The 16,875-nt window shown below is 39.4% G+C and overlaps 1 protein-coding gene across 6 annotated transcripts in view; it reads left to right on the top strand.

Moving 5' to 3' along the window:
- asxl2 (ASXL transcriptional regulator 2) overlaps positions 1-16,371 on the top strand; it is a 164,723-nt gene extending 148,352 nt beyond the window's left edge. For all 6 annotated transcript variants that reach the window (XM_007900450.2, XM_042333272.1, XM_007900453.2 and 3 more), the window contains 3 exons: positions 7,425-7,530; positions 9,462-10,212; positions 11,021-16,371. In XM_007900450.2, coding sequence (XP_007898641.2) covers positions 7,425-7,530; positions 9,462-10,212; positions 11,021-13,597 — 3,434 coding nt within the window. In that variant the 3' untranslated portion in view covers positions 13,598-16,371. The remainder of the gene's footprint in view (positions 1-7,424; positions 7,531-9,461; positions 10,213-11,020) is intronic.
- Positions 16,372-16,875: the final 504 nt, after the last annotated feature.

Below are 16,875 nucleotides of genomic sequence, written 5' to 3'. Positions count from 1 at the left end.
ATCTCTGACAATATTGCTTTAGGAGTTGACGAGGAGTAATCGGCGGGTGGGGGGGGGGTTCTCGGTTGGATTCCCCTCCCTTATAGTGGAGAAGATTGCTGTCCTCCCCAATGGCAACATAGCTCCAATCAGCATAATGTGAAGTGGTGTGAGGGGGTTGGGGAAGAGGATAGGGAGAAGCAAGTTTCTCCTCTGTTCACATCCCTGTAAATTGAAAGTACGTTAGTCCAAACTAACCTGAATATTTAACACAGGCCAATCTTTTCACACTACAATATCACTGGAGAAAAAGATTTGTCACCTCAAGCCAATCTGTCAGTATTCATACATAATTTAATTTTGAGAAATGCTCTTTTATAACCTTTTCTTTTCCTAAGGATACTCTTCTGCAGCGATGTCTGACTCATAGACAGGAAGGTTTGCATCGCTGCAAATAGATGGGCCAAGACTAGATAAGGAAATAAAGATTCCCCTCGACACAGTCACTAGTCATTCTAATTTCTGATTCCAGCAATGTTAAGTTTCATTTTTAAAAACTTCACAAGTGTCTTCCAAAACTAGTTAAATTTCCAAACACAATTCAGAGACATAAGTCAAAACACAAGAATAGATCAGAGGAAAGCCCTTTGACCTATCTGATCTCATCCCTCCGGACTACCCACATTGCTGTCTTCTCATCATCATATCAAGCTGTTTTTTAAATGAGTCTAGTGTCCTGATTGCAGCCACCCTTACTGGCAACCTTTTCCAGTATATAATTAGGCTAAAGAAAATCTTCCTAATCTCTGTTCTGAAATTGCACTTTGTAACTCAAATTATTGTTAATTAGACATTATTGAATAAACGTGACACAACACAACTCTTCCTCTTTCTTTGTATATACTCTGGCAAAAGGTATTGATATCAGGATGGGCACATATTAATTAGAAACTTGGATCCGTTGCCAGTGAAATACACTATATGGAAGCACTCACTGTTGGTGAAGGATCCATTAAAGAGGCAGTTTCTTGGAGTCCTGTAGCTCAGTGGTTAGAGCACTCGCCTTGCAAGCGAGACATCTGAGTTCATTTCCAGGCAGGGCGAAACCTTGGGCAAGTTTCCTTACTCCACACGCCTCATAATAATCCCTCCAAAACAAAACAATAATAAATTGGTAATTTTCAATCCACGACTGTTTGTGGGACACTGCTGTGCGCAATTGGCTGCCGCATTTTGCCCACAAATATACAGTCAATTCACTTTACAGCATATTCTGTGAAGCGCTTTGAGACGCCTAGAGGACGTGAAATGCGCTATATCAAATGCAAAGATTATTATATTATTATCTTTTTGAAGATGTGCCTGAAAATGGGTAACATCCGATGCTCAATCAGTAATGTCAATACCGTGTGTGAAACTCAGCCACGATGCTCCTGGACTAGGGCCGAAATAAGCATTCTCATTTCTGATCACTACGTAGTGATCTCTGTTGGAAAGTGTTATGAAGACAGAAGCTGTTTTGGCTGTGATACCCATTTAAGACAAATAGCCTGAACAAGTTACCAAAATGTGATCAGGATGGCCTTCAGAATTGAGGGGAAACAACACTTAAAAATAAGACAATTGATGGCGGAGTGCACAAAAATTATACATTGATGCTTTTTGAGCATCCTGCACTAACATGTCAAAAACTAGAGTAAAACAAATCAATGAACTAGCATAACTTCAGGTAGCTGTCAATATTCTAACTGAAAATCTCCTAATTGAACACCCATTGGACCTAGTTGCTCAATGAATCAGGTACATCTTGCACTGTTGATGTTGGCAACAGAACATTCATCTGAAATTTCACAGATTCTCAGCCGTAGGATCATTATGTTAACATTTCAAATTGTCCAAAATTTTGGATAATTCTTAAATTAAGTCTTAATTTGGAAACTGATCCGAAAAAACTGCAGAAAAATGTCCAAAGGCTCAATTTAAGAATTTTCCAAACTTCTGCACGCACTGAAATTGTAAGATAATGAGACATTTGAGGAGTCAGATTTTTTCAACATTGTAGAGCAAACATTAGTCGACTCCGGCTCGATGCCAAGATTTAACTTCAGAAACTTATTGCAAAACAGTTACCCTCACTTGATCATAACAAAATATTCCTCCCTGCATACTTTCTTAAACATAGATATATTACTTGGAAAAAAATGTCTTACTCTGAATTTAGAAATAATAATAATAATAATCCTTGCATTTGATATAGCGCTTTTCATGTCAGGAGGACATCCCAAAGCGCTTCACAGAACACACTGTAAAGTGAATTGACTGTATATTTGTGGGCGAATGCGGCAGCCAATTGCGCACAACAATGTCTCACAAACAGTCGTAGATTAAAAATGACCAATTTATTATTGTTTTTGGTTTTGGAGGGATTATTATTAGGCTCTGTGTGGAGTAAGGAAACTTGCCCAAGGTTTCGCCCTGCCTGGAATTGAACTCAGGTCTCTCACTTGCAAAGCAAGTGCTCTAACCACTGAGCTACAGGACTCCACAAAGTGCAAAGTAGAGACAACAAAATTTAAGTGGCTAAAAGCAGGTTTGACTAAGATCGCAGGCACAGTACGAGATGATATCAATGCAGCAGGTTTAAATATCCAAGACATTCAATAAGATGAGGGGGCCAAATTAATGCTAATTGATAGCAGGTAGGTGGCTACCAGATAAAAGGATTGTCATGCTCTGTTGTACATATCCTCCTCAAGTTAGAAGCATGTGCAATTTGCTAAGAGACTACAACTGAGAAACAGTTCCACTGTATCAGAGTTACACGTTCTACCACCAGAAAATAGTTTGGGATGGTTTAACTGACTGCAAGAGAGATTTCAAGGTGTGGCCCATGAGTCGATGCATTGACTCTTCCAACTGTTTCAATGTTTTCCAAAACTGAAAGGTTTTAAATGAAATAGATTTGCTCACCATGGAAACAGTCTAGTATAGATTCACTGCGAAGATGATAATGAAAGTAACATGAATGATCCTTTCATTTGATATACTGTAGCAACTTTCACATCATGAGATTGTCTCAAAAGAGCATCACAGGATTTACTGTAAAATGCAGTGACTGCACATTTTGTATGCAAACATGGCAGTCAACCTGTCCACAACAATGTCTCACAGATTTTTTATCTGGATGATAAATGGTCAGGACCTTGAGGAAAGATAAACTTTTCTTGAGATGCCATCAACATGAGAATATAGTTCTGATGAAATGCCTATAAAAATACAGATGGATTAGACAGATTAAGATTAATCTAATAGAAGTCTTTGGCCACTCACCAAAATTCATCACCGTTATTTAATGCATGTTTTTCAAATGCAGTAAGTCTGCATTACAGAAAAGTGTTCAGCAATTACAGTGTTATCACTAACATGTCAGTAAAACATAATGCGGGATCTATCTAGCATTGCAGCTGCATTCATCTCCAAAACCGCATGAAATTGTAAGCCTCGTAAAAAGTGAAACAGGTATACGGAGCTCTGTGTATGTTTCTTTCTATTTATGTACATTATTCAGACACTTATGAAAACACATATTCACGTAAACTATATATTTCAGCACAGAGGGAAACTATTTGACCAATCCTGTCTTTGCCATGCTTACTCATTTTTGGAGTTTTTATTCTCATCGTCATTATTATTATTAGTATTATCCTATTTCCCCTTCTCTATGTACTTTTTATATACAGCAATTCGCTTTCATGTGTTTATAATTGACTCAGCTTCTGGTAACACGTTTCCATGTCTGATGAACTCTTTCAGTAAAAACATCTATTCTAAAAGGTGCTTATGCTTCATGTAGTAATTTAGACTTGTTGTGGCTGATTATTATGCCTTTTCTCCCCCCATTGACTCTCGGAATTTGATGTAGTAATTTCATTAGATTCTCTCTAAGCCTTCTCTGATCCAGTGAGTACAAATAATAATAATAATAATAATAATCCTTGCATTTGATATAGCGTCTTTTCACGTCTTCTAGACGTCTCAAAGCGCTTCACAGAATAGACTGTAAAGTGAATTGACTGTATTTTTGTGGGCGAAACGCGGCAGCCAATTGCGCACAGCAGTGTCCCACAAACAGTCATGGATTGAAATGACCAATTTATTATTGTGTTTTTTTGAGGGATTATTATCAGGCGTGTGGAGTAAGGAAACTTGCCCAAGGTTTCGCTCTGCCGGGAATCGAATCCAGGTCTCTCACTTGCGAAGCGAGTGCTCTAACCACTGAGCTACAGGACTCCACAGTTTTGTTAGCAACTATTTATTCTCAACTATGATATCCCTTCTATAAAGGTAGTGCCCAAACAGCACACAGTCGTCGAGCTAACCAATGTCTTGCACATATTCAGCATTACCTCATTCATTTTGTAAATATAAAATACAGACATACATATGCATATAAACACATGTACAGTCTTGTTTCTTATTTGCCCATGTGACTTTTTTCCCCACCTGCAACAGTCCTTTTAATCTTTGCATCTGTATCCCCAAATCTGTTCTGTCCACTTGGAAAACAGTTTGGGATATAAGAACCCTGACTCGATTTTGTTAAGATTAGTATAGCCTGTAATTTGGAATACTTGGTATAAATGGCATTCGACTAACTTCATTAACAAGTGAAAGATGTAGATACTAAGTAAAATACAGTATTGGCATGTTTCTTTTGTGCCAGCCAAACCCCAGGCAAAATCTCCTGACCTCTTTCCTTCTCCCCGCTGCACCATAAGGTATTTATAGCTATTCAATATCTATATGTGCTTGTATGTATGACTATAACACAGAGTGCCACCTGTATCCTAACATTCTGTTATGTTTTCACCACACATGATGAAGACTTTCTTTCTTGCTGGTTGTCTGATAAACTGGAAACACTAAATTGCTTCTCTATTGGCCCATAAATGCTGATCAGAGGCTTAGATCACTCTATAAGTGACATCATCCCATCTTACATTAGATTGCTTTTCAAAATGAGCAGCCCGGTAACCATCTGTACCATGCATCTGTAAAGACTGCTGATTCAACTCAATAAGTTGGCATTTACTTAGAAAAATAGCAAAGTGATTTACTCTCATCAGACGTTGAATTGCTTTCCAACTAAATTAACTGCATTATTTGACCATTTTAGTGACGGTTAGTTAAAAATTTCCGCTGATGGATGTTCAGCTTAATTTCTTCCTTATCATTTTGATACAGTTTATAAGATCCTTTCCAAAACCCACTTCTATTGATTAAGTTATTTCTACTAGAGAAGCATTGCTGAAATGTCCAAATAAATGTGATGTGTAATTGTGTTGCTCTGTAATTCATAGCATCTAAGAACAGCCATCTCAAGACATTTGTGTGGCTTCTTAAAATTGAAGATCATGCAGAATTTTGCAAAAAATCTTTACTTTAGAAGCCAATTTTCCGCCGTTCCTGAAAAACAAAGAATTAAAGAAACTTTCAAAGTTCTGCACCATTTTAAACCTTGAAGCTGAACCAATGAGACTTTTTTTTTATTCCTGATCCCCACTGATTTTATTATCCCATTGTTTTTCTAGGGCTATGGTTGACTCATCGCTTACCCATATTAACAGTGTAAGGCAACAATAAACTAGGCAAATAGGATGCTGGTTTATATTGCCATATCAGTTGATTGCAAACCCCAGAATGGCCTTCTTCACCCAATTCACCCAAGTGCCAGAGGGTAACTCCACATCAGCATAGCCTCATGGTATCACTGTTCACGTAGAAGAAATGTATCAAAATCTGCATCACAGCAATCTCAGGTTCTCGTATGTGTGAGTCCAGTCTAGAATCTCCAGAACCACCTTATTCATCCATATGATACGGAATCAGAAGGCTGATATTTACATCTTCTTTAAATTGTACGTTGAATATACATTTGTGCGGCACAAAAAACTGGGAATGCTGCCTTTTAAAAGGACTGTGCCACCTCATTATTGTAGTGTTGGTGTGCATTGGTTGCAGTGCTTGCCCTGTGAATGGAGCTTTGCTGTATCCATTATTTTAATGTTTGGAATAGGAAACAATTTTAAACATTTTGTGTGGTGTTAATTGTTTTCATTTTGCTTTTTTAAAATAAGTATCTATATTCCATACACCAATCCCTGATCAAGGTGCTTGTTCCCAGGATCAGCAGATATGGGCATTTGAAAGAGATGTTCTGTCATATGGAGGTTGTGGGTATTTAAAAGTTGGTGAAAAATGTTCTTTGGATAACGCAACCAGGCAAAAGACCAAAATGGATTTTACTAGTAGTGTATGGCAATATGCCACAATGCCTGTGTGTGCGGAAACATTTTGTAAAATTGTCCAATTGAGATGATTTCTTTCTGTAGCTTTGAGTGTGAGTTTGTACACGTTAGGATAAGGGATTGATGTGATGGAGATTGAGATAAATGTCTTCCTTTTGATTGGTACTAACACTTAAGCCTCAGGAGACACAGCTAATGCTGAGTTGGTCTGTATTATCTCAGAAGTTCACATCAGTCGTACTCTCAGAACATTGGATTGAGTTTTTCCCAGCATGTTGTCATACATTCTTTATGAGCACATTTGATCCTTAGCTGATTCAAACTCAATTCACTGAATGAAGTTTTAGTTCTAAGCATTTTTTCTGTTTGAAACAACTTTCTACTATCCTAAGAGTACAATAACTTGATAAAGCTATTTGAGAGGTGAGGTCCCTCTTTTCGTATCTTAAAATGATAAGCTCCAGGTAGGTACATGGAGGCTAAAGTACTGCATGTACATTGGTGGCAGGTCTTTCATGTTTGAAGGTAGTGTGAATGGAGATTAAATGCAGGCTGTGGCCATGGAAACAGCAAGCAGAAGTTATTTTTGGAATCTGCTTTCAAGTACACCTCAAAGGCACAATGCTTGGCTTCACTCTGCAGTGTTTCTCCCAAGGCGGTGCTTTACCCATTTGTCTCATGTACAGTGTGACTGCACGGCTTTGGATTACCTGCACAATCCCGTTCACCAAATGATAGAATAAATGTCAGGTCCCTTTGCAAAGTGAAGTTGATTTTAGCAGATCAGCCAATTGCAATTCGATTGCAGAAACTGCTTCAGGGTTTAACCTTGACCAAGCCAGAATGGTCTTGGGTTCACCAATACTATGATCACATAAAGTCAAAAATAAGATCATAACATAAGATCAAAGTATAGTATTGAACATTTTCAACATTGTGAAAACATCATTGTTGTCTGCACAATGTGGACTGGGATATTGGATTGCAAAATGCACCAATAAAACAGAATATTTTAGATTTACTGCCTTTCTGTACATCTATCTGTCCAGGGATGAAAGAATGCCAACCACACCATTCTTGACCACACTGAACTTTGTTCATCCTGTCAATCGCTGCTTTCTATTTGTTTCTCAATAGGGGAATTTACTCCAGAGATGCAGCTGAGGATACGACAGGAGATTGAAAAGGAAAAGAAAGTGGAACAGTGGAAGGAGCATTTTTTTGAGAATTACTATGGTCAAATGTAAGGAAATTTTATCCAGTTATTTTCTTAGTGGTTCATTTTGATTTATTTTTATTTTCATTTAAATATCTTATTTAGCCAAGGGAGTCCCATTCCCATTTGGTCAAAATGCCTCTGAATTGTACACATTTATCGAGTATTTTTTAGTTAATCAAAATCATATAAAAGTACCTGTGAATGTATTCAAATGAATGCCACTGATGCGGCTCAAAAATTATATTGACCTTCAATTTCTGTCCACAAGCGCTTCAGTGACCTGTGTCACGCTGTCTTATACGATTACTCAGTAACCTTCTGTGAATTTGAAACAAAATTAATGCAGAGTTGAAATATAATAGGTTCCAGTACGCTTTCATTTTTTAAAAAAAATCTCAAGTTAACTTTCCACTGATATAACTGCTCAGCCTTCCTCTTACCAGTCTCATCCATCCAAGCTTTTTGAGAATAAATTGAATGGATTTTTTTCTTTCTTTCTAAATTAGCACAAAATCAATTTATTTTGTTCTGAGATTTCAGTTTTATTATAGGTGTCATGTCATAGCTCCCCATTCACCCGCCAATTACAGTGTTTCTGCTCGGAATGATTATTATGCAGTGACCCTGGAAACTTTCTTAGCAGTCAGGATCAGATTCTTCTGTTGAAAGGTTCTATATAAACACAATTTGATGCTGTACTTCAAATATATTATTTGGTTCAGTTCATACATTACTCTTAGAAATTATGAAAACTTTGGGGGCAAGGATTCTTCCCACTCGGCTCCTGTTGATCCTACAAGCCAAAGCTTTAACTTTAGGGATGGTCCCAGCTAGACAAGGTGTGCTTTCACTAACAAGCTATACAGTTTTAGTGGGTTAAATGGCAGAGATACCCCGATGCAAACTCTGGGGTCCCCTAGCTTTGGCTCTTGACAACCTGTGCCTAATAGTCTTTGAAATTAGGTTGGTAGAGTGCATCTGCCAAGAAATAGAACATTCTGTTCCAAACACAGGAATTTCCATGTCTAAGTGGCACACATATGTGGAACTCTGTCTGGTTTAGATTCTCTTAGGCATGGTGATGGGTGTTCATGGGTGTCTTAAAACTTTACTGAGATCTTTGCTGAGCCCTTTCTTCAGTGTAAACGTGTCCAATTTCCGTACCCTCTCAGAAGGAACAAAGGAACAGGATTAGGCCATTCAGCCCCTTGAGCCTGTTCCGCCATTCTATTAGATCATGGCTGATCTGTACCTCAACTCCAATTAACTCCTCATAACTCAGGTGTCTAATCCTAGGCATTTGTTTAATTGCCTCTCACTGTACCAACATCTAAAGCCAGGATGTTACTACTGTAAAACAAGGACCAGAATTCTCATAGTATTTCAATTAGAGCCATATGAATGCTCTGCCTGCAGGCTCACTGTTGATTCCTTTGCCTTAACTCCATTCTTCCGGTGCTCCACTCTTAAGATCACCTTAGATCAGTTGATAGCACTCTCGTCTTTGTGTCAGATAGCTATGTCCATATTAGGAATTAAGACCAGCATCTAGATTGTCAATGCTTTACTGGAAGAGGGCAGCGCTGTCTTGTTGGAGGTGCCATCCTTCAGATAATACTTCAGATCAAGACATTTTACCTGTTTCCAGATAGTTAAAGATCTCATAATGTTAATCGAAGAGAAGTCAAATTCTCCCAGTATCCTGGCCAACAATCCTGCATCTTCATTGTTAATTTACCCCATAATTGTTGTGGACTATAGTTGATACAAGTAGCTGCTGGGCTTGCCTATCAATAGTCATTAAGCTTGATAGTTCTTTAACTATGAAGGGGTTTGAGATTCTTTGAAATGATGAGCGGTATAAGAATGCATTTTTTTTTTCTTTCTATATCTATTTGTGTTTTTAAAAAATCACAATATTTCACAAGTTAATTTTTTTGCAATTTTTTTTGCAGTTCTGGCATAAGCCTGGAAGACTCCCAAAAGCTGACTACATCTCGTGTCAGTGTCCAGGACAGTAAATGTCATCCACCCAAGCAGAGCCTTATCCAACCAGCTGCACAAGAAACTGCCATCAAGGCAGAAACGCTCTTTGAGCCAAAAGAAGAAAGTACAAACAAAGCTGTGGCACAAGCAGCAGAAATAATAAAAGTGGTAGAAAAGGATGAGAGATCAGAGAAGGCAGTGGAGCTTGTCAGCAAATCACCTGCAGATCTGAAACCCCCTAAAGCAGAGAGATCCTCGGAGACGGTTAACCTGTCAGAGAAACAGGTCGAAGACTTTGACCCTCATACTTCAGTGCTGACGCCAGATAAGGAGACTGCAAAAGTAGGCCACATTGCCTCCCCAGAGTGTGAGGCCAAACCAATGGTTTCTAAGCCAGAATTAGATCTAAATGAGTCCAAACCACAGCTGAAGGAAGAGAGCGCTGAAATATTAGAGAGTAAAAGACCCGAGGCTGCAGCATTGGTGGAGAACAATACATCTGAACCTTGCAAACAAGAACCACCGACAAAGGCAAGTTCTACAGAAAAAATGGAAGTTACTGCAGAGGGTCTCAAGAGGAAGTGCAACAATGAAGGAGAGGGTCTGCTCACTGCTGAGAAAAAACCCCGGGTCATGGACCAGCAGTCATTTCGGACCCCACCAAAGCACTTTCCCGAAAACAAAATTCCAACACCAGAACCCAAAGTCCCACCTCTCAAGGTATATGAAAGCGAAACTCTGACACAGTCCACAATATACAAAATAATTAATCTCCTACAGAATATAACTAATCTGCACTATCACTTTTAATAGAGATTTCTTAACGTGGGTTGACCTGACTGTGTTGCAACACTAGCAATTATGATATTGAATAGCTACAAAGTGGTGGAATGATTTAAAAAAAAATTCCCCTCTTCTTGAAAGTTTTCCTTCAAATGGAGATGCTGGTTGTCAGGTGACCCCCGGAACCTTGTCTGAGTGATCACTTGTGAGTCTTGAGAGGGCATTCAACCAAGGAGGGTTTCATAGCAGGCTCAATCCTGTCCTTACCTGGCAGCCACACAAATGCACCTTTCGCAAGGGTCCTCAGAAAGGTATTGGAGTGGGAACTCTGCCTGCTTTTCCCCTACCCTTGTGCAGGAGCACTGAGGCCAAGTGCAGCACCGCGAGTACAGTGCCAGCTCAGATCAGCCAAAGACATAGGGCTGGCTCAGGGTGGTGCCTTTAACCATTTGGCAATCAGCAAAAAGCTATAAAAATGTATTCCTATTCTGCTTATATTGGTTCTCGGAGATAAATGGCCACCAAGTTTTCATGGGGAGTTTCTGCGAGTGCAATTTTTGCATTGTTTGTAACAGAAAATGAATTCAGGACCACATTCTTTACAATTTCCCTTTAGATTGCTGTAAATGTCAAAACTACATTAACAATAAAATCCAAACATGTTTTTTAACAACTACATGCGGGTGAGAATACCAACAGTTGTATTTTTATTTTAATTTTGTTCCCTATTTCAATTGCTTTACAGATTCCATTCTCAAGGATCCGATCCATGCCTATCCCGAGTGGTCAGGTCTCTCCAAGGGCCACTTTCTCACCGCTCGTCATTAGTCCAGGGAGAACTGGAGCCAGGACTCTCGCAGACATCAAAGCAAAAGCCCAGCTTGCCAAAGCTCAGCGTGCAGCAGCCGCCGCAGCTGCAGGTGGAGCTGTGCCAGGCCCCGGTCCGGGAGGAGGGGGTGAAATCAGACGATCGGGCAGTGCAGTGGAAATGGACAGAACTGGAGGCAGGAGAGGTATTGGAGGGTCCTTGTCTGATTGTCCAGGACAACGGTCCAAACCATTGGAAGAGGCCACGATCAAGCCAGCAGCCAATCTGGATTCAAGAACACAATTACAGCAAGCCCCCTTGGCGCAATCTGTGTCTGCAGCCCACACTGCAGGCCCCAACAGATGCACAGCTTCAGTTACAGCAGGCACAACATCAGCATTGACATTACCAAGTGCGCACATAGCACCCTCTGTGACTGTACTCGTTTCCACAAAGTCAAGTCCAATAATAACAAACATTACTGCAACAAAGGCCTCTCCTGCTACATTGCAGACACAAACTGTGAAGCAGATTTGTAATCCTACCTTGCAAGAGGCTTTGAAACCTGTATCTGTCCTCAGAAACTCCGAGTCTGCAAATGCAGTAACTCAAAGCTCAGGAAATGTTAGCATGCATGGTAAGCAAGGTCAAGTGACGAATCAACAGCCCTCCACAGACTCTAATGTTAGGATATCAAATGTGGGGAGAAAGCTGTCCTTTGATCCCCAGCTGGCCTCCATGTCCACTAATAAACAAAGCAACTTTCCAGTTCCATCTTCAACCAGTCGGGTGGCCGCAACAGCTGGTTCTGTTTCTGTAGCATCTGGAAGCACAGCTGGAACTCTAAAAGTGGCCTCCCCACTTCCCTCAGCAAATTCAAATCCAGAAACTCCTTCAGTAACTTCTGCTGTATCTGCACAGTCGCTTTGCACTTCGCAAGATGTACCCAGCCTTAAACCACAAGGATCTGTTTGTGGAATCTTACAAAAATTGGGTTCCTCCATCCCTGCTAACAATCCACTGGTTGCACAATTACTTCGAGGGAAAGAAGTACCACTGGAACAATTCCTGCCTAAGCCTGTGACCAAAGTAGAGCTCAAACCTGTTAATCAGATTTCTAAAACCCTGCCAGATGATGTGGCGAAGATACCAGTTGATGACGAGGCACTGGTATCGGTGACAGTCAGAAATGCCAACGCTGCAAAGCAGAAGTCTTATGAGGTAACTACTGACCTTATTGGAAGAAGACAATCTCAGACAATGTCAGGGCAAGTTGTTGTATCTACTGCTCAACATAAACAGGAACAGCTTGAACAGACCTCAAAGCACAGTTGTATCAATGAAGAGCAGAGAAGCACAAATACAGATCAAGAACGGGCTGAACCAGAAATGCCAACTAGGACCACTCAGGAGAGTGTGCAGCAGGATATAATGAGCAATGCCCAGAGTCAAATCTTGGGTCCTGTTTCTGAGTCTTTACAGCACGGAGTCAATAGCTCAGGATTTTCCTCTGGAGGAGTTTCCGTTGGTCAAAGGTCCAGGTTTGGTTTGATGGGGACAAAGTCTGCCCTGAAGCCAGCTGTGTCTGGTCATTACCTGCTCAACATAGCTACCTATGGAAGAGGTTCAGAGAGCTGGAAACGTGCCTATGTTCAAGACATTGAAACTCGGGTTCGTATGAATGGTTTGGCACACACGACTGAGAAGGAAATCAAGGAGGGCAACACAAAAACAGCTGATAGCAGCATTCAACTCACATCGGAACCGAACAACAGGTCAAAGTCCTGTCGTCCTGAAGTTATATTAATCAAAACCGAACCGGTCTCGCAAGAGTTTCCCCAGATGGGTGACGATACTGCCTGTACTCGCATGGACAATTTGTCCAGTGGATATTTGAAAGTAGAACCTCCAATGCATGATTACAGACACACTGAAAAGGAGAACACTCCTTTATTGTCTGCGGCACAAGTGGCAGGTATTACTGTGGCAAAGGAGTTCAACCAGGGACTGCAGTCTAACTTTGCTCATACAGGTGGCAAATTAAATCAAAATTATCCAGACTCTCACAGGTTACCCAACCTGTCTGTAGGTTTTCAACAACCCTCCCAGCCATTGCACCAACAAAAGTTCCCCCCTTATGGAAACCGAGCAAGTTCCCAATTTGCATTTAAGCCCGTTCATGGCAGCAGCATCAGTGTTCCTTCTGCACCACAGATGAACCATTGCTCTGCTGTCACAGAAATGTCTGTGTACAGCCAAGTCTCAAACAGCTCTGGAAATATGGTATCCTTCTCTGTGACTGTTACGACACTTCCTGCTGGTCAGTCCATAAATACAGGCAGCCATGGCAATTCTGTCCAAATGTTTCCTGAAGGTGGCAACCTGGAGGACACTCCTTCCAAGTGCTATTGTAGGCTTAAAGCCATGATCATATGCAAAGGATGTGGGGCATTTTGTCATGATGACTGCATTGGACCATCTAAATTATGTGTTTCTTGCCTGGTGGTACGATAAGTGAAGATGGTTTCCCTTGTAAAACGCGTATCAGGAAAATGTACAGACTTTATGAATAATGGCACCTTGTTCTAGACTTCAGTGACTGGTATGTGTTTATAAGAGACAGAGGTTGCACTAAAAGATCATGTTCGTGTTTGTTTTGTTTTCAAACAAAATGTCACAAGCAAACAGGGTAAATTGTAAAATCTTGTTTGGTAACAGAATTGTACTGCTATACCTGTTTAATATGAACAGGGCCCCCAGGTATTTTAGTTTGTTTTTATTTGTGACCTTCTCATTAATAACAAAACAAAATTGAAGTTAACAAAAATATTAGAAGCCTTTCTGGAACGTAAAGGAAGGAGTCTTGAAGATTATTTCTAACTGAAGCCTATTTAAGCTGCAATATTCCTTGTTCTGAGTTTATTAAACAGCCCATACTCTAGTCCAGGGATGACTATTTTACACGTGCGTAATGTGCCCATGGGCCGCAAGTTGGCCATCTCTGCTCTAGTCAGTGAAAACACAAGTGCAGTATTTTCTCTTGATTTATTTCCTAGTGCCATTTAACACAGCCAACAAGAGCCACATTTATTGAGATGTGAAAAGCAGCAATTTCTTCCCCTGAAGCTGCTAATACAGGATGTGCTAATGGATTGGCCAATTAACTTCCAACTTCACACACCAGTAGCTAGTAGCATTGTGACCAATTATTACTTATTGTAGAATAAGTTGGCTTGATTTGGTATCTGTAAAGCAAGTAGTTAAAGGAATTAGTGATACTGCAGCTTTAAAATGAGATGCAGTTCGATCACAGGTCTGTACTTTGTTGGTATCAACCATGGAGCAGGTGATGACATGAGCACTTTGCAATGCAAACTTTACCATATTGGATGGAAATGCAAAGAAACTCCATTGGACAGTTTCAAGATCAGCGGAATTGTTTAATGAAACTCCAAAGAAGTGCAGCTTTGCCAATGGTTAATACTGAACTACAGTTAAGAATGTCACAGTATCAACCTTTTAAAGCTCATGATTATCACACTATGTTTTCTTTTCATGATCATTCTAAACTAAGGTCATTGTATAGTTCAATGCAAGGAAGAATAAGAAGACTGCAATAAGATTTTGACCTCCTCCATTTCTGGGATCAACAATAGGACTTACGGTGTTGAAAAATATCCTGATTGTTAGTTGTAACAATATTTTAGTTTCAAGAAGGTTAATGAAGGTATCCAAAAGTGTCACTTGTCAAAACAAAACAGTCACTCCTTCATAACACTACTGATCCTATTCCTAGGAAAGTGTGGCAAACAAACCTTAGCCTGTGAAACTGCAGACTGCTATTTTCGGATAGCCACATTTAGTTATCACCACTTGTTTTTTGCAAGATCTGGTTCTTAAATTGATTCCAAGTAGCAGTTCTTCACTCAAAATTCTCTCTAGTGAACACACTCTAGTGTTCTCTAACCCATACCGCCAGTCAGGCCCACCCTGGAATACTTTGTTTTCAGGTAGACAAATACAGTAGGACAAGAAAGCATTAATTCAGGGTTATTGAGGACAGTTTTAAGATATTCACCAAGAAGTGTTTCTTCACACAATCTAACAGGTTACAAGAGAAAGAGGTCGGTTGCTAGTACACTGGACTCATTTAAGAAACCACCTGGTGATGTAATGGGAAAGGTGAGGAAAGGTTGAGATTTTAACAAAAGGCCAAAGTGCCTTCTTCAGCCTCTCCTCCCTAGTTATCTTGTGAATTACTTGCATAAAATATTTGTAGTGCTTTTGGATTGGGGTGGGAGGTGTGATCTTGAGACTGAGATCCTGTGCTAGAAAGGTTGAAAAGTTTGGAGATCACTGCAGTCAGTGATTTGCTTAAGGGGCCAATAAACATAAATATTTGATCATGGTAGAGTATTTCTTTCTTCTTTCCCTTTAATACAATGGGAACAGATCTTGAACTGGGTACCATGGGCTGTATGTTATTTCATCTCTCAGAAAAAGAGTAACAACAACTTGCACATGTATAGCGCCTTTCATGTGAATGAGCGTCTCAAAGAGTACAACATAATCACCAGATAATACATGATACGTAATAGTTTTACCAAGCATTTTTGTTGTGTTTTGGTTTAAAAAGGGTTGTAAAAATAGCATGAATCTTCTCACCGCTTATTGTTGTCTTTTAAGACATTTTTAATATTTTGCCTTTATGTTGCAATTTTGAGGGACTCTTGAGTTAATAAAGGAGGATTATGTAAAAATATATTAGGTCTATATATAGTTTTAAAAATGAACAGTAATATTTTTTTCACAAATATCAATATAGAAATCACTATTTTTAAAAAATAAAGAACTTTTGAAGAATTTAAACAATGAAAACAATGTTTCTTTTACTTTACATTGGTTGTGCATCATGTTTTTTTGTTAAAAGGAATTTATGTGGCGTAATATATTTAAAATTAATTCCCCCCATCGTGATGCAAATAAATTTATCCACTGACATGTTGCAAAATGCATGGTCAGTAACATTGAGAATACACTCAAATGTATCAGTAAATGGTGTATGTTGCCATATAAGCATTTGGAATAATTGATACATGAAGCCACTTGTAAAGAACATAGATTCTTTATTTCTGGTAAATGTCTTTCTTGTTACAGATTATATTTTTCTTGTTTAAAAAAATTAAATGTCTGTTCTTATAATGGAGATTGTAAATTAGTAATATAGCTCCTGTATGAAATGTATTTTATCATCAGATCAACAGCAAATAAAGTAAGCTGTTATATCATTTGTGTTTGTAATGTTGGAAGGCAGGTGGAGCACCTTTACTCTGCTCCTTTAATTAGTCTTTTTTTGGTCAGTCGGGTGTCTTTACACATGTGAAAACCCATCACCATGCTTAGGACTATCCAAACCAAACTTTCCATGCATCAGGTGTTTAAACCCAAGACTCATTTCCACACAGTTATTTAGCTTGTCTTTATCTCCCACTGGATCTTCCAGTACTTTTGGACTATCTGGGTGATCACAGATCTCACATCAGTGATATCAATATATCCTTTCCATTTCTCTATCCCTTAACCTTTCCCTCCCACACACAACCATAACGAGTAGTGATGCAGATACATTACCATGCGTTTGTGATATTTGTATAATTGCTGTCTAGTTTGTAGAAAATACTTCGCAAATGTATTGAACTTTCACCTCACAAAGTATAATTGTTGTAATGTAACTTTCAAGAGAATCTCTACAGTTCTGGTTAGATTTCTATTACACAGAATGTGCCACATTA

The sequence above is a fragment of the Callorhinchus milii genome, unplaced genomic scaffold (genome assembly GCF_018977255.1).
Source record: "Callorhinchus milii isolate IMCB2004 unplaced genomic scaffold, IMCB_Cmil_1.0 Scaffold3, whole genome shotgun sequence".
Classification (NCBI taxonomy): Eukaryota; Metazoa; Chordata; class Chondrichthyes; order Chimaeriformes; family Callorhinchidae; genus Callorhinchus; species Callorhinchus milii.
Note: the sequence above shows the minus strand (reverse complement) of the source record. Positions and strands in the feature narration are given on the sequence as shown.